General features: G+C 40.9%; 1 protein-coding gene across 6 annotated transcripts in view; it reads right to left on the reverse strand.

Annotated features, from left to right (window-relative positions):
• LOC139766420 (uncharacterized) overlaps nt 1–18,273 on the reverse strand; it is a 144,810-nt gene extending 126,537 nt beyond the window's left edge. For 3 of the 6 annotated variants that reach the window (XM_071695089.1, XM_071695093.1, XM_071695087.1), the window contains exon 1: nt 18,138–18,273. In XM_071695089.1, the coding sequence (XP_071551190.1) occupies nt 18,138–18,199 (62 nt within the window). In that variant the 5' untranslated portion in view covers nt 18,200–18,273. Of the gene's footprint in view, nt 1–7,617; nt 7,739–17,866; nt 18,040–18,137 lie in introns of those variants that run through there. The other 3 variants (XM_071695091.1, XM_071695088.1, XM_071695092.1) reach the window with 3 other exon arrangements.
• Nucleotides 18,274–18,885: the final 612 nt, after the last annotated feature.

Genomic DNA, 18,885 nt, shown 5'->3' on the forward strand with positions numbered 1-18,885 from the left:
GATGTTTTGGAAGGAGGTAAATAAAGTGCGTAAGACAAGGGAGCAAATGGGAACTTCAGTGAAGAGGGCTAATGGGGAGGTGATAACAAGAAGTGGTTATGTGAGAAGCAGATGGAGTGAGTATTCTGAAGGTTTGTTGAATGTGTTTGATGATAGAGTGGCAGATATAGGGTGTTTTGGTCGAGGTGGTGTGCAAAGTGAGAGGGTTAGGGAAAATGATTTGGTAAATAGAGAAGAGCAGCAGGTTTGGATGGTATTGCAGTGGAATTTATTAAAAAAGGGGGTGACTGTACTGTATTGTTGACTGGTTGGTAAGGTTATTTAATGTATGTATGATTCATGGTGAGGTGCCTGAGGATTGGCGGAATGCGTGCATAGTGCCATTGTACAAAGGCAAAGGGGATAAGAGTGAGTGCTCAAATTACAGAGGTATAAGTTTGTTGAGTATTCCTGGTAAATTATACGGGAGGGCATTGATTGAGAGGGTGAAGGCGTGTACAGAGCATCATATTGGGGAAGAGCAGTGTGGTTTCAGAAGAGGTAGACGATGTGTGGATCAGGTGTTTGCTTTGAAGAATGTATGTGAGAAATACTTAGAAAAACAAATGGATTTGTATGTAGCATTTATGGATCTGGAGAAAGCATATGATAGAGTTGATAGAGATGCTCTTTGGAAGGTTTAAAGAATATATGGTGTGGGAGGGAAGTTGTTAGAAGCAGTGAAAAGTTTTTATCGAGGATGTAAGGCATGTGTACATGTAGGAAGAGAGGAAAGTGATTGGCTCTCAGTGAATGTAGGTTTGCGGAAGGGGTGTGTGATGTCTCCATGGTTGTTTAATTTGTATATGGATGGCGTTGTTAGGGAGGTGAATGCAAGAGTTTTGGAAAGAGGGGCAAGTATGCAGTCTGTTGTGGATGAGAGAGCTTGGGAAGTGAGTCAGTGTTGTTCGCTGATGATACAGCGCTGGTGGCTGATTCAGGTAAGAAACTGCAGAAGCTGGTGACTGAGTTTGGTAAAGTGTGTGAAAGAAGAAAGTTAAGAGTAAATGTGAATAAGAGCAAGGTTATTGGGTACAGTAGGGTTGTGGGACAAGTCAATTGGGAGGTAAGTTTGAATGGAGGGAAACTGGAGGAAGTAAAGTGTTTTAGATATCTGGGAGTGGATCTGGCAGCAGATGGAACCATGGAAACGGAAGTGAATCATAGGGTGGGGGAGGGGGCGAAAATTCGGGGAGCCTTGAAGAATGTTTGGAAGTCGAGAACATTGTCTCAGAAAGCAAAAATGGGTATGTTTGAAGGAATAGTGGTTCCAAGAATGTAGTATCGTTGCGAGACGTGGGCTATGGATAGAGTTGTGCGCAGGAGGGTGGATGTGCTGGAAATGAGATATTTGAGGACAATATGTGGTGTGAGGTGGTTTGATCGAGTAAGTAATGTAAGGGTGAGAGAGATGTGTGGAAATAAAAAGAGGGTGGTTGAGAGAGCAGGAGGGTGTTTTGAAATGGTTTGGTCACATGGAGAGAATGAGTGGGGAAAGATTGACAAAGAGGATATATGTGTCAGAGGTGGAGGGAATGAGGAGAAGTGGGAGACCAAATTGGAGGTGGAAAGATGGAGTGAAAAAGATTTTGAGTGATCGTGGCCTGAACATGCAGGAGGGTGAAAGGCGTGCAAGGAATAGAGTGAATTGGAACGATGTGGTATACCGGGGTCGACGTGCTGTAAGTGGATTGAATCAGGGCATGTGAAGCGTCTGGGGTAAACCATGGAAAGTTCTGTGGGGCCTGGATGTGAAAAGGGAGCTGTGGTTTCGGTGCATTATTACATGACAGCTAGAGACTGAGTGTGAGCGAATGGGGCCTTTGTTGTCTTCTCCTAGCGCTACCTCGCACACATGAAGGGGGAGGGGGATGTTATTACATGTGTGGCGAGGTGGCGATGGGTATAAATAAAGGCAGAGAGTATGAATTATGTACATGTGTATATATGTATATGTCTGTGTGTGTATATATATGTGTACATTGAGATGTATAGGTATGTATATTTGCGTGTGTGGACGTGTATGTATATATATGTGTATGGAGGTGGGTTGGGCCATTTCTTTCATCTGTTTCCTTGCGCTACCTCGCAAACGCAGGAGACAGAGACAAAGCAAAATAAATAAATAAATAATATATATGTATATGGAGAAGGCATATGATAGAGTTGATAGAGATGCTCTGTGGAAGGTATTAAGAATATATGGTGTGGGAGGCAAGTTGTTAGAAGCAGTGAAAAGTTTTTATCGAGGATGTAAGGCATGTGTACGTGTAGGAAGAGAGGAAAGTGACTGGTTCTCAGTGAATGTAGGTTTGCGGCAGGGGTGTGTGATGTCTCCATGGTTGTTTAATTTGTTTATGGATGGGGTTGTTAGGGAGGTGAATGCAAGAGTTTTGGAAAGAGGGGCAAGTATGAAGTCTGTTGGGGATGAGAGAGCTTGGGAAGTGAGTCAGTTGTTGTTCGCTGATGATACAGCGCTGGTGGCTGATTCATGTGAGAAACTGCAGAAGCTGGTGACTGAGTTTGGTAAAGTGTGTGAAAGAAGAAAGTTAAGAGTAAATGTGAATAAGAGCAAGGTTATTAGGTACAGTAGGGTTGAGGGTCAAGTCAATTGGGAGGTAAGTTTGAATGGAGAAAAACTGGAGGAAGTAAAGTGTTTTAGATATCTGGGAGTGGATCTGGCAGCGGATGGAACCACGGAAGCTGAAGTGGATCATAGGGTGGGGGAGGGGGCGAAAATCCTGGGAGCCTTGAAGAATGTGTGGAAGTCGAGAACATTATCTCGGAAAGCAAAAATGGGTATGTTTGAAGGAATAGTGGTTCCAACAATGTTGTATGGTTGCGGGGCGTGGGCTATGGATAGAGTTGTGCGCAGAAGGATGGATGTGCTGGAAATGAGATGTTTGAGGACAATGTGTGGTGTGAGGTGGTTTGATCGAGTAAGTAACGTAAGGGTAAGAGAGATGTGTGGAAATAAAGAGAGCGTGGTTGAGAGAGCAGAAGAGGGTGTTTTGAAATGGTTTGGGCACATGGAGAGAATGAGTGAGGAAAGATTGACCAAGAGGATATATGTGTCGGATGTGGAGGGAACGAGGAGAAGTGGGAGACCAAATTGGATGTGGAAAGATGGAGTGAAAAAGAGTTTGTGAGATCGGGGCCTGAACATGCAGGAGGGTGAAAGGAGGGCAAGGAATAGAGTGAATTGGATCGATGTGGTATACCGGGGTTGACGTGCTGTCAGTGGATTGAATCAGGGCATGTGAAGCGTCTGGGGTAAACCATGGAAAGCTGTGTAGGTATGTATATTTGCGTGTGTGGACGTATGTATATACATGTGTATGGGGTGGGTTGGGCCATTTCTTTCATCTCTCTCCTTGCGCTACCTCGCAAACGCGGGAGACAGCGACAAAGCAAAAAAAAAAAAAAAAATATGTATATATATATATTCCCTGGGGATATTGGAGAAAGAATACTTCCCACGTATTCCCTGCGTGTCGTAGAAGGTGACTAAAAGGGAAAGAGGGGGGGGGGGCTGGAAATCCTCCCCTCTCGTTTTTTTTTTTTTTTTTAATTTTCCAAAAGAAGGAACAGAGAAGAGGGCCAGGTGAGGATATTCCCTCAAAGGCCTAGTCCTCTGTTCTTAACGCTACCTCGCTATCGCGGGAAATGGCGAATAGTATGAAATTAAAAAAAATGTATATATATGTGTACATATATATGTACATATATATGTGTGTGTGTGTGTGTGTATATATATAGATATTTATTTTTTATTTATTTTGCTTTGTCGGTCTCCCGCATTTGCGAGGTAGCACAAGGAAACAGACAAAAGAAATGGCCCAACCCACCCACATACACATGTATATACATACACGTCCACACACGCAAATATACATACCCATACATCTCAATGTACACATATATATATATACACACACAGACATATTCATATATACACATGTACATAATTCATACTGTCTGCCCTTATTTATTACCATCGTCACCTCGCCACACATGGAATAACATCCCCCTCCCCCCTCATGTGTGCAAGGTAGCGCTAGAAAAGACAACAAAGGCCCCATTCATTCACACTCAGTCTCTAGCTGTCATGTAATAATGTCCGAAAGCACAGCTCCCTTTCCACATCCAGGCCCCTCAGAACATTCCATGGTTTACCCCAGACGCTTCACATGCCCTAGTTCAATCCACTGACAGCACGTCAGCCCCGGTATACCACATCGTTCCAATTCACTCTAGTCCTTGCACACCTTTCACCCTCCTGCATGTTCAGGCCCCGATCACTCAAAATCTGTTTCACTCCACCCTTCCACCTCCAATTTGGTCTCCCACTTCTTGTTCCCTCCACCTCTGACACATATATCTTGATCAATCTTTCCTCACTCATTCTCTCCATGTGACCAAACCATTTTAAAACACCCTCTTCTGCTCTCTCAACCACACTCTTTTTATTACCACACATCTCTCTTACCCTTTCATTACTTACTCGATCAAACCACCTCACACCACATACTATCCTCAAACATCTCATTTCCAACACCTCCACCCTCCTCCGCACAACTCTATCCATAGCCCATGCCTCACAACCATATAACATTGATGGAACCACTATTCCTTCAAACATACCCATTTTTCCTTTCCGAGATAATGTTCTCGACTTCCAAACATTTTTCAACGGTCCCAGACTTTCGCCCCCTCCCCCACCCTGTGACTCACTTCTGCTTCCATGGTTCCATCCACTGTCAAATCTACGCCCACAGATCTAAAACACTTCACTTCCTCCAGTTTTTCTCCATTCAAACTTACCTCCCAATTGTCTTGTCCCACAACCCTACTGTACCTAATAAAGTTGCTCTTATTCACATTTACACTCAGCTTTCTTCTTTCACACACTTTTCCAAACTCACCCACCAGCTTCTGCAGTTTCTCACCTGAACCAACCATCAGCGCCATATCATCAGCAAACAACATCTGACTCACTTCCCAAGCCCTCTAATCCACATCAGACTGCATACTTGCCCCTCTATCCAAAACTCTTGCATTCACCCACCTCCCTAACAACCGCATCCATAAACAAATTAAACAACCATGGAGACATGGAAACATCTGGGGTAAACCATGGAAAGGTGTGTTGGGCCTGGATGTGGAAAGAGAGCTATGGTCTCAGTGCATTACACATGACTGCTAGAGACAGTGTGGAATGGATGTGACCTTCTTGTCTGTTTTCCTGTTGCCACCTCGCTGAAGTAGGGGGTAGCGATGCTGTTTCCTGTCAGGCAGGGCAGTACCAGGAATGGATGAAGGCAAGCAAGTATGAATATGGACATGTGAATATATGTGTCTGTGTATGTATATGATTGTATGTGTATATGTTGGCATGTATACGTATGTATATGTGCATGTATGGGCATTTATGTATATACACGTGTATATGAGTGGATGAGCCATTCTTTGTCTGTTTCTGACGCAGGACGTGGCAATCAAGTAAAATGAATATAAAAAATAATTTTCTTTTTTTTTTTTTATATATACTTTGTCGCTGTCTCCCGCTTTTGTTTGGGTTGGTGTGTTCATGTCTGGCAACATACCTGTAAAAAAAAATTTATGTGGACAAGAAAGGGAACTGTTTACAAATTTTCACTAATATTAAGGTTATAATTCAGTGTTTGCGGCAGGGGTGCGTGATGTCTCCATGGTTGTTTAATGTGTTTATGGATGAGGTGGTTAGGGAGGTGAATGCAAGAGTTTTGGAGAGAGGGGCAAGTATGCAGTCTGTTGTGGATAAGAGGGCTTGAGAAGTGAGTCAACTGTTGTTCAATGATGATACATTGCTGTTGGCCGATTCAGGTGAGAAAATGCAGAAGCTGGTGACTGAGTTTGGGAAAGTGTGTCAAAGAAGAGCTTGGGAAAGTGTGTAAAAGAAGAAAGCTGAGAATAAATGTGAATAAGAGCAAAGTTATTAGGTTCAGTTGGGTAGAGGGACAAGTCATTTGGGAGGTAAGTTTGAAGGGAGAAAAACTGGAGGAAGTGAAATGTTTTAGATATCTTGGAGTGGATATAGCAGCGGATGGAACCATGGAAGCGGAAGTGAGTCACAGGGTTGGGGAGGGTGCAAAGGTTCTGGGAGCATTGAAGAATGTGTGGAAGGCAAGAACATTATCTAAGAGAGCAAAAATGGGTATGTTTGAAAGAATAGTGGTTCCAACAAGGTTATGTGGTTGCGAGACGTGAGCTATAGATAGGGTTGAATGGAGGAGGGAGGATGTGTTGGAAAGGAGATGTTAGAGGACAATATGTGGTGTGAGGTGGTTTGATCGAGTAAGTAATGAAAGGGTAAGAAAGATATGTGGTAATAAAAAGAGTGTGGCTGAAAGAGCAGAAGAGGGTGTATTGAAATGGTTTGGTCACATGGTGAGAAAGGGTGAGGAAAGATTGACAATGAGGATATATGTGTCAGAGGTGGAGGGAATGAGAAGTGGGAGAGCAAATTGGAGGTGGAAGGATGGAGTGAAAAAGATTTTGAGCGATTGGGGCCTGTACATGCAAGAGGGTGAAAGGCGTGCAAGGAATAGAGTGAATTGGAACGATGTATACTGGGGTCAACATGCTGCCAATGGATTGAGCAAGGGCATGTGAAGCGTCTGGGGTAAACCAAGGAAAGTTTTGTGGGGCCTGGATGAGGAAAGGGAGCCATGGTTTCAGTGCATTATACATGACAGCTAGAGACTGAGTGTGAACGAATGTGGCCTTTATTGTCTTTTCCTAGCACTACCTTACGTGCACACGGGGGAGGGGGGTGCCATTTCATGTGGCAGGGTGGCGACAGGAATGGACGAAGGCAGCAAGTATGAATATGTAGTGTGTATATATGTATATGTCTATGTATATACATGTGTATGTGAGTGGGTTGGGCCATTCCTTCGTCTGTTTCCTTGTGCTACCTCTAACGCGGGAGACAGCGACAAAGCAAAATAAATAAATAAATAAAATATGTATACATTGAAATGTATAGGTACGCATATGTGCGTATGTGGGCATGTATGCACATACATGTGTATGTGGGTGGGTTGGGCCATTCTTTCGTCTGCTTCCTTGCCAACGCAGGAGGTCGACAAAGTATAATAAAAAAAAATAATACTACATAATTCATTGTGTATATAATAGCAGGATTCAATTATTTTTTTGTGGTAAAGGAGTTACAGTCAATACCTGAATTGGTATTACTCCAGTCAATACAATGGTGATAACTTTCAACATGATTAAACAAAGCATTTGATACTTGTCCTGTTCTTATATTATACTTATGTTGCTTAAGTCTAAAATAAAGATCCTTACCAGTCTGCCTAACATAAAACATCTTACAATTCTTTCAAAATATTATGTAAACACTGCCCGCAAAACCTCCTGGTGAGGTTTTTATTGATATTCTTTACATATGTTATTGATGAAGGCTACATTTACATTAAAGTATTTACGCAACCTGGGAATTAATGCAAAATCATAACTAACAGGGAGAACTAAAAGATTCTTATACACATGTACATATTCATACTTGCTTGCCTTCATCTATTCCCGGCGCCACCCTGCCCCACAGGAAACAGCATCGCCGCCCCTTGCATCAGCGAGGTAGCGCCAGGAAAACAGACAAAAAAGGCCAAGAGGTCACAGTGGTGCACATGACCTAGTATATGTGAAAAAAAACAGGAAAATGAAACACGTTAAGTTCCCAAGTGCACTTACGTGTAATGATCACATCATCGGGGAGATACATGAATGAGATAGATGACGAATAACCAGTTGACATACAAGGAAGAGACGCAGCTAAGAAGCCATTGGTAAACAAACGTTACCAGATGGTGGTTTGGGTTGGTGTGTTCGGGTCTGGCATCATGCTTGTCATGAAATTTGTATTATGTGGACAAGAAAGGGGACTGTTCACAACTTTTGCCTAAAGCTATCCAATTTGTATGAATCTTCACTAACATTAGTCTCACAAATCTTTGTGTATCTAACAATAGGATATTCAATGATATTTCTCCTGGTAAAGGAGTTACAGTTAATAACTGAATTGGTATTACTGGTCAAGACAATGGTCATAATACTTAACATGATCAAACAAAGCATTCATTTCATATCCTCTTTTTATACTATATTCATGGTGCTTAAGTCAAACATAAAGATCCTTACCAGTCTGCTCAGCATAAAACATATCACAATTTTTACTAGGTATTCTGTAAACACAGCCGACAGAATTTTCTGGTGAGTTTTAAATTCTTTATAACAGTTATTGCTGAAGGCTACATTCACTTTAAAAGATTTAAGCAACCTGGGGAGTAATGTAAAATCATATAGCTATCACTAAAAGATTTTTGGTATCACAGGAAGGTTTGGGTTTAACTCTACAAAATGATTTCTTTGCCAACTAAAGGGATCTATCAATGAAAGATTTAGGATACTTTAACTTGGACCCAATAGAATATTTCTCAAACTCATTATCAATAAATTCTGAACTGCATATACGTAATGCCACAAGGAACATCGACTGGAATGATGATAATATAACTGTCATGTTGAGCCGAGTAATAATGAATATATGAACCAACATTGGTGGGTTTTCTGTGTTAACAAAACTTTAACATGTTTCTCTCCCCACAGAGCATGCAATCTAAAATTGGCAACATACAATTATTTTCCACTTCTACAACATTCTAAGTGTCCTTCTGTAAGCCTAAGAATTTAGTTATGAATAACTCGTATGATCCTATATCTTATCTAACTTCTTGGATATCCTTATAATATACCTATTATCACCTTCTCTTTGAAATGTCTTTGGCTCAGCTTTTTCCCTCAATTCTGAATACCATAGGAAATGTATGAATTTACCAGTGCCATCTCATTCGCAAAATGCCAGAGTTTGAAACCATTTTGCAGATTTCCTGTTGAAAGGGTAGGCTGAGCAGGTCTTACCTGTAATGACCACCCTTGAAGTTGTTGAAGAATATCTGCACATCTGTTTTGTCAAAGGTTCCATCTCCTTTGATTTTAATTCAACTTTTACTGTACCATAATCATCTGCTGTACATAATATTCTGACCTTCCTTGTATCTTGCACAGTACAAGCTAGCACTGCCTTATCTTTATTCTTACATAGTGTCTGCGAAAGCCTTGCCTGCTCTTACATAGTGTCAGCAAAAAGATTTGTCTGCCCTCCATACATTTTCAATGGCGATCCACAGCTAAGGATTACTGTGGGTTCACACATACGATGCTCTCAGGGTGAAACCATTGTGTATCTTGCTGCCAAGACTAGTTTCTAATGGCGTTAGCACCAGCAACCTGTCTCAGTGTGCCTCAGGATATGTTGAGGGAACAACATTCTTTCTTCATTCTTCCAGGCTGCCATTTGATTATGGAAATTTCACTTCTGGAAGCTGTATTTCTTCCACCTGTGCTTCAAGATGGTTGACAATTACCTTTATAAGGAGGAGAAAGCCCGAATTCTAGCCTGAAAGCATGAAAATGTGAATAAATGAGATTTCCAGGTACACTGGGGGAGCAACAATTCAACAGTCTCACCCCAATCAGATCAACACCTTAAAAAACATCATGAACCTAAAATACTTCAGGAACCTTGCCAATTCCATGCCCAGACATCTACAGATGATAACCAAGGCCACAGAGCTGACAAAGGAATAACATGGAAGTATGACCACTTTAAAAATGTATGGGGATGCAGACAGGGATTTTTGCGAACACTATAATCTGGAAAGTTCACCTCTTTTCTGCTTTAAGTTTGTCATATCAGTCTTACCCCTTTCTACTAACACAAACAGTGCAACATGCTCCTATATTTTGAAGTACCAGATCAAAAATGTGAACACAAATAAAAATTACTAAAATATGCATTCTAGCCCACATCTTGAGAGAGCAGGTGTCCTGAAACTGTATAGACATGGAGAGAATGAGTGAGGGAAGGATGACAAAGAAGATATATGAGTAATAAGTGGAGGGAACTGGGAGAATGGGAGACCAATTTGGAGCTGGGAAAGATGGAGTGAAAAAGATTTTGATTGACTGGGGCCTGAACATGCAGGAGGGTGAAAGGCGTGCATGGGATAGTGAATCTGAACAGGGTCAACATGCTGTCAATGGACTGAAACAGAGCATGTGAAGCGTCTGAGGTAAACCATGTAAAGATTTAAGAGACCTGGTTGTTGACAGGGAGCTGTGGTTCTGGAGCATTAAACATGACAGATAGTGAATGGATGTGACTGGATGTAGCCTTTCTTCCTCGGTTCCGAGTGATACCTCACCAACATAATCTAATTTCCTTATTCTTGGTGTCATTATCAACAAAATGAAAGCATTAGCAAATATCTATGAAAAAACAGATGTCAATCACAAAATATGAGTTGTTGAAAAAGGAAGCCAAATTTGGTTCATGTACTAATCCCATTTCTATCTCTACTACAGTAAGTGCTTTTCTTTCCGATGGTGAAACATACTCCCTTTAACTGAATCTAGACTTGTGTGGTTAAGGCCTCAATTTATCTAATCTGCATTTTGCATAAACCTTACTTTCCCTTGTAACAATTTCATATATGATGAAATCCATGCTTTTTACAGCTGTACTGAATTAGATATCATATTCTTCACTTTGGACCATGATGGTTCTGTAGTAAAAGCAGTGCAATCCCTCAGTGCTGGCTCACTAGGATCATCCTCATCAGTCTTCTGAAACTGACGCCTGGGATCCCTCACTCTGAGTCAGGCCCACAACTAAGCTTGAATTCTTTATCCACAGCAAAAGTCTTCCTCCTTGCATACTTAGAATACCACTTTATTTCATCAAAACACGATAAATCATTTATACATTTTCATATAAAGAGTGTTGATACATACAGTATACATTTTCATATAAAGAGTATTAATACATACAGTATACATTCAAAATCATTGCATGACACTACAATATCCGCATCTTACTTGGTTCACAGCAAATACACAAAGAAGAAAGTACTCTTGGCATCTGGTAGTCTTCTTAGAGTGAAGTGTGCAAGTGCCTGACACTGCATTTGTTTACAATTCTGCTTAGCACTGGCTCCAGCAGACAGAAGCACAAACTGGAGTCGACACGCCACCAATAGATTCATAATTTTTTTGTAGTTCACAAGAGATAAGGTAGATTTCTTAAATGGGTGCAAGGTTTATCTGAAGGTTGCACTAATGCACTAAAAGGTAATGAAGCTTGGAGAAGGTCATTTACCTCATTGCACTTAATGAGTAAAAGTGTGGTGGCAAAACTTGCAAATGATATTTCAGTTTTGCCCTTATGAAGGATGTGAACAACTTATTGAATATTTCCTTTTCCATGCAACAGAATGCAGAGCTAATGTTTGTTAGCAGACAGTTAGACACCTTAAACTATTCATCTAAGGTGGAACTCTAACAGATTAGGGATGATGTCAACTCCGAAGTCTCTTTAACACACAAATACTTGCAGCTTGTTTCCTGCTAGATAATAATCACACCATGGTCTATCAAGATCCCCTTGTAAGATGAAGCAATCCTCCACGCTTTTCATCATCTTCAAACATATTCAGGGAAGAGTCTGTACATTTGGCAAGTCATACACATGGATAAAGAAGAGAAATGGTCCCAAAAAAGATCCCTGTAGCACCCCAATGATCCCCTCACACTAATCCACTGAACCTTTCCCTACCTCTAGAACAAAGCTCTCTCTCTCTCTCTCTCTCTCTCTCTCTCTCTCTCTCTCTCTCTCTCTAATAAAGATTTAGGAGTTTCATTAAATATATATTCCTTTATGTATTTGTATGGCTTTTGATTCTTTCTCTTTTTCAATCATATCAATGTTAATATTAACATGCACATATCTTGGATTATATTGTAACTTTTTGACATTTCTGAATAACTCAAGCTTAAATCTCACATCAGTGAAAGTAACAAGTAATGGTCTCTTGGAAAGACTGCCATCATACCTTCGAAGCCCTCAGACTCATACTTACTTCATAATTCTATCTCAAGCCCATGTCTCATGCAACAATTCTATTATAACAATATCAAATAGGGGATGTGTGGATCATATTTTTGTCATGAAGATGACCATGGAAAAGTATTTAGCATAAGGTTAGAAGTTGCATGCAGCTTTTACAGATCTGGAGAAAGCATGTGACAGAGTCAAGTGGAATGCTTTGAGAGATTTTTTTTTTTTTTTTTTTTGCTTTGTCGCTGTCTCCCGCGTTTGCGAGGTAGCGCAAGGAAACAGACGAAAGAAATGGCCCAACCCACCCCCATACCCATGTATATACATAAGTCCACACACGCAAATATACATACCTACACAGCTTTCCATGGTTTACCCCAGACGCTTCACCTGCCCTGATTCAATCCACTGACAGCACGTCAACCCCGGTATACCACATCGCTCCAATTCACTCTATTCCTTGCCCTCCTTTCACCCTCCTGCATGTTCAGGCCCCGATCACACAAAATCTTTTTCACTCCATCTTTCCACCTCCAATTTGGTCTCCCTCTTCTCCTCGTTCCCTCCACCTCCGACACATATATCCTCTTGGTCAATCTTTCCTCACTCATTCTCTCCATGTGCCCAAACCATTTCAAAACACCCTCTTCCGCTCTCTCAACCAAGCTCTTTTTATTTCCACACATCTCTCTTACCCTTACGTTACTTACTCGATCAAACCACCTCACACAACACATTGTCCTCAAACATCTCATTTCCAGCACATCCATCCTCCTGCGCACCACTCTATCCATAACCCACGCCTCGCAACCATACAACATTGTTGGAACCACTATTCCTTCAAACATACCCATTTTTGCTTTCCGAGATAATGTTCTCGACTTCCACACATTCTTCAAGGCTCCCAGAATTTTCGCCCCCTCCCCCATCCTATGATCCACTTCCGCTTCCATGGTTCCATCCGCTGCCAGATCCACTCCCAGATATCTAAAACACTTTACTTCCTCCAGTTTTTCTCCATTCAAACTCACCTCCCAATTGACTTGACCCTCAACCCTACTGTACCTAATAACCTTGCTCTTATTCACATTTACTCTTAACTTTCTTCTTTCACACACTTTACCAAACTCAGTCACCAGCTTCTGCAGTTTCTCACATGAATCAGCCACCAGTGCTGTATCATCAGCGAACAACAACTGACTCACTTCCCAAGCTCTCTCATCCCCAACAGACTTCATACTTGCCCCTCTTTCCAAAACTCTTGCATTCACCTCCCTAACAACCCCATCCATAAACAAATTAAACAACCATGGAGACATCACACACCCCTGCCGCAAACCTACATTCACTGAGAACCAATCACTTTCCTCTCTTCCTACACGTACACATGCCTTATCATCCTCGATAAAAACTTTTCACTGCTTCTAACAACTTGCCTCCCACACCATATATTCTTAATACCTTCCACAGAGCATCTCTATCAACTCTATCATATGCCTTCTCCAGATCCATAAATGCTACATACAAATCCATTTGCTTTTCTAAGTATTTCTCACATACATTATTCAAAGCAAACACCTGATCCACACATCCTCTACCACTTCTGAAACCACACTGCTCTTCCCCAATTTGATGCTCTGTACATGCCTTCACTCTCTCAATCAATACCCTCCCATATAATTTACCAGGAATACTCAACAAACTTATACCTCTGTAATTTGAGCACTCACTTGAGAGATGTGTTAAGGATATATGGTATAGGGAAACAACTGTTGGATGGGGTAAAAGCTTTCTATATAGGAACAAATGAGTGTGTAAGAGTGGATGGAGAGCCGAGCAAAAGTCATGGGATACATGTAGCTGTGAGGCAGGGCTGTATGATGTCACCATGGCTTTTCAATTTATATAAGGATGAGTGAAAGGAGAGACGAAAGCAAAACAAGGGAAAGAGAGGGTGCAGAGATGGAGTGTGGTGGTGAGATATGGTGGTTAGTGGCAAGCCTGTTTCCAGATGATACTGTGTTGTTTGCTGAGAGTGAAGAGTTGCATTAGGTTGTGTTTTATGATGTGTGTAAGCACAGGCAATTGAAGGTAAAAGCAAGTAAAAGTAATAGTGCTTGAAAGGAAACAGATTGAAAGTATAGATTTTGTAACACCACACAGAGTGAAAGTGTACTAAATTGTTCGGTGGATATAAGGAAAATGAGTGGAAGTGAGAGAATTTAAGTATCTGGGAGCTGTCTTGGGTAAGCATGGAGATATGGAACAATGAAGGGTAGAGGGGTAAGTATGGAAGTGAAGAGAGTATTAAGGGACAGCACAGTCCTCCCAACCCTCATCCAAGCTGCTGTAACATGGACATGGAATAAGGAACAGAAGTCAAGAATCCAGGCTGTGGAAATGAGCTATTTGAGGAGACCATATGGTATGACCAGATGGAATGAAGAAAGAAATGAAAGGGTGTATGAAAGTTCAGGCATGGCAGGGAATGCAAAGGAAGTGAATTGTGGAGAGGTAGAATGGGTGAAACATAATACTGTGGTGGTTTGGGCATGTGGAAAGAATACAAGACTAGGAGTTTACAAGGAGTGTATGATAGTACAATTAAAGGGGTTGATGTAAGTGGAAGACCACCTGTGACATGGGCAAATAGGGTGGAGGAATACTGGAGGGAGAGATAAGGTGCAAGAATGCATGGAATGGTGTATGTGAGGGAGGCATGTAATGACAGGTATAAGTGGAGACTCTTTTGCTGTGGCCACCCCTTAATGGGAGTTCCCAGAGGGAATGGGCATCAGAGATATAGATAGATAGACTCTTTCCCTCAGTAATCTAAAATCACATTCCTGAGTTCAAAACATTATGTTTTTTCTCAAGATTTTCCTTCACTGAGATTTTGAAAAACTTTTAAGTCGGAGATTTCTGATTACCATTATGATTTAACTTGCTCATGTGTTTCCCCTATTGCCTAACTTCTGTTTACTATCTGCTTTATCAAACCTTTCCATTTCGTGTCTTGCTAGTACAATACCCAAGGAAAGTCTGAAGAATATGGGGCCTTTTGTTGTATGGCTGGGTGTTCTCAGAATGTCAGTGTCTACCAGCCTACTGAATGCTCAGATCTCGTTTAACTAGTACCTGGTAACTCTCCCTGGTGATCCAATCACCACAGACTGAGAATCACATGAGTGCCTCATGGGACATGCCAGAGAGATGTATGCCATGAGCTGCTGGATTAATAAAGACCCTTATTTTCTGTTTCAAAAGACCCTTATTTTCTGTTTCATTCGCTTTTCGTCCCACAGCTGCCCACCCACACCTTAGAATGGGGCACAAGAACCTCACCCAGCAAGAAAAGGCTCAAATTCTTGCCATGAGGGAGGCAAGAACGTCAGTGAAGGAGACTTGTCAGCGTACGGGGGTGAGCAAGTCAGCCATATACAGCCTCATTGCAAAAGCCAAGAATATCCTACAAAATGAAGTTCAATCTCGTAAATCTGTACCAGGGCATCCCAGAAAGACTTAAGCAACTACCAACAAACTTATAAAGAAGCAAGTATTAATAAATCCACATATCACAGCAAGACAATTGAAGCAAGCTTATCCCACTCTCCTCGGAAGTGTTGCAGAACGCATCATTCAAGAGTGCTCCCAGAATCACTTGAACCTGCCTCTTCATTCCCTGACCAGAAAACAGCTAATGAATCACAAGGTGCATGCTGCTTGTCATAGTTTTGCAAGGAACTACAAACATTTCACTGATGAAAAATAGAGAAGGGTCTTAAGGGGCAATGAGTCGACTTTCCAGTGTAGTGCAGTGAGTCATGGCAAGTTAAGATGTCCCTCATGCATAATTCCCTTGACCTCCATTACATGCAAATGACTTAAACACACAAACTCAGTCCTGATTCGGGGTTGCTTCATGTGAAAGTTAGGGCATGGGGGATTTCATGTGTTCTCTGTGACCACTTGATGAACTTTTACGAGATCCACAGCTGCAACTTCTCTATGCAAAACAGTGCACCATGTCACAAGGCAAAGGTTATGAAATGGTTGTCTGACAAGGCCTGAATCCCATCGAGGAGCTGTGGTCTCACATGACACTTAAACTTCAATAAAGGAACACCTCTTCAATTCCTCACCTTCTTGAAGCCATCAAAGACATCTGGTTGAATGATACTGACATCAGTTACAGCAGAAACATCACTGACTCCATGCCGCAATGCATAAAAGCTATTTTGAAGGCACATGGTGGCCACACTAAGTAACAAATAGAGAAAATGAAAGTTTTGTTTTTCCACCCACTCCTCAAACTTTCTGCGGGTACTGTCATTTCAACTTAGTACACTCCCTCGTATTAATGACTTCCTGCTCCAATAAACTTTGCTCCCAGTTCTACTTAATGCACTTCCATTTTCTTTATGTATTCATACAGGTCAACAGAGCCCCTTTTAAATAACCATTCCAGTGGAGTTTGTCTCCCCCCCTTGTCCTCTACCATAATATTACATATTTGCCCAGGACAATTTTACACATAATATAGAACCAGCAGTCACACATTTCACATTGTAAAGACCTATCCTTTAAAGCTTGTACATCACTCATACCACATTTGCACCTAACGTTATTTGATCCATCATGATCCTTACCATGGACTGTTTCTTACCAACAGTAGCCCCTGCTTGGTTTATATTTTGGCTGGGCGTCACTATTTTCTTTACCTCCAGGGTCCCTCCACCCATAAATGTTAGTTGCTTCATATTTGCTTCATTTTCAAGTTTTTCAATATTTCAATATTGCTTCATTTTCTAGTTTTTCAATATTTCCACCTTCTCAGGGACCCCCTCACATTTTAATCCCTTCCCCCTTACCGTTACTTGTAAGCTTTCATAGATAAAGATCCTCCAAAAACTTGGAATACTGCTTCACTGCTGGATGGCACCACATGGGCCTTTTACTATCAAGTGTGCGATCATGCCTTTTCATGAATGTGACCCATATCTTTCCACTTGGATGTTAAACGGAGATAAATTCTGACAGCAAAGGAAGTTATGAAAGGTTTTCATAAGTTTAAGTTTTGCCTCTCTTTTAAAAAAGTATTAATTTCACAGTTTCCCTTACGTGCAACAATACTTGAGTTCAATATCATTCAATAAAGATGAGAGAAATCAAACCACATGCAGGCAATGAACTATATAAAGAACCAAAACATAAAAAGCCATTTCTCAAACTTAATGAAAATAAGTTCAATCAGGTAATTACTAATTCAAGTTTTGTATCTTGTTTAAAGTGTATTACCAACTATTATATTATCTTGGCTTTTACCATAAAAATTTCTCTTCCATAGGCTATCGAGAAAATGCAAGGTAAAACAAAACTAACACCACAATTACCCAATGACTTAAGCCCCTCTTGATCTTTTTGTCAGTAGTAACAACCTATCTTATACTCATTCAGTTTCATCCTCCAACATTCTATCAACAAAAAGTGATCCAAGATCTACTTCACCCATTATTTATGAAGCATATCAAGATGGAACAGGGGCAAAGTACCTATGGCACATACCAATTCCTTAATACTCCAGTATGCAGGAAATGAGAATTGGTAGATCAAGTAGGAGCCCATGAAAATTATTATTTAAACTGATAATACAAATTAATCCTGAATACAACATGAAGAAATCCATCACGTTAAACAGAAGACAAGCATTATATAAATAAAATAATACTAATAATAATAATGATAATAATAATAATAATAATAATAATAAAGTGAAGCTGTCAGTTGCTGATCAAGTTATATTACCATGTAATCCTGACCTCAGTTTGACAAGCCACTTATCCATGTTTTCGTTCTTACTCCGTCCTCTCATTCTTTCAAAGTCGTTAATAATTGAAGTCTTCAATATATTTTGTCAAGGAATATTGGCACATGACTCGGTTAAAAACAGAAAGAAGGTATTAATGTGGGAGAGTGTATTGGTGGCGGAGACTGCCATGGCCGCTGTGTTGGCGCGCACAACTGATGCCATGGACGCCCAGGTCTTTATGGCCACCGTCTCAGTCATCTTACTTACTTAACCCAACGCTGGAATCCTCCATGACCCATATTTCCTCTGGCTTCGTGAGCTGTCGTCATTTCGCGGAACAGTATGACAAAAATAACAGCTAAACTCCCCAGTCGCGGGGAGCTAGTGCTTCTATTGTTTACAAACCGACTAACATAACAAAACAATGTAGGGAAGCGCAACTTGGCGCCTCATTCAGTACTAGAAAATACGTTCTACGTTAATTACCTTTCAGCTGAGTTTTTCATCGCCACATCTTAATATTCAATTACTTACATGGATAGTGATATTCGGCACTGCATCTAATAAGAGAAAGTGCACAAAATACGTTGACATGTTTATGTTGTAGGTAAAGTGAAAAAAATCGTATTTCACGTAACTAAGAAAATAGCTGCGCTAGGAATCCACATCTCGAAATTATAGGTGTACATACACCAAAACGAAGACAGCATTCTCCTACTTATCTACAGCTTTTCTTACTTTAAATATATATATATATATATATATATATATATATATATATATATATATATATATATATATATATATATATATATATATATCCCTGGGGATAGGGGAGAAAGAATACTTCCCACGTATTCCCTGCGTGTCGTAGAAGGCGACTAAAAGGGGAGGGAGCGGGGGGCTGGAAATCCTCCCCTCTCACTTTTTTTTTTAATTTTCCAAAAGAGGGAACAGAGAAGGGGCCCAGGTGAGGATATTCCCTCAAGGGCCCAGTCCTCTGTTCTCAACGCTA

Source organism: Panulirus ornatus, chromosome 57 (assembly GCF_036320965.1).
Source record: "Panulirus ornatus isolate Po-2019 chromosome 57, ASM3632096v1, whole genome shotgun sequence".
NCBI lineage: Eukaryota > Metazoa > Arthropoda > Malacostraca > Decapoda > Palinuridae > Panulirus > Panulirus ornatus.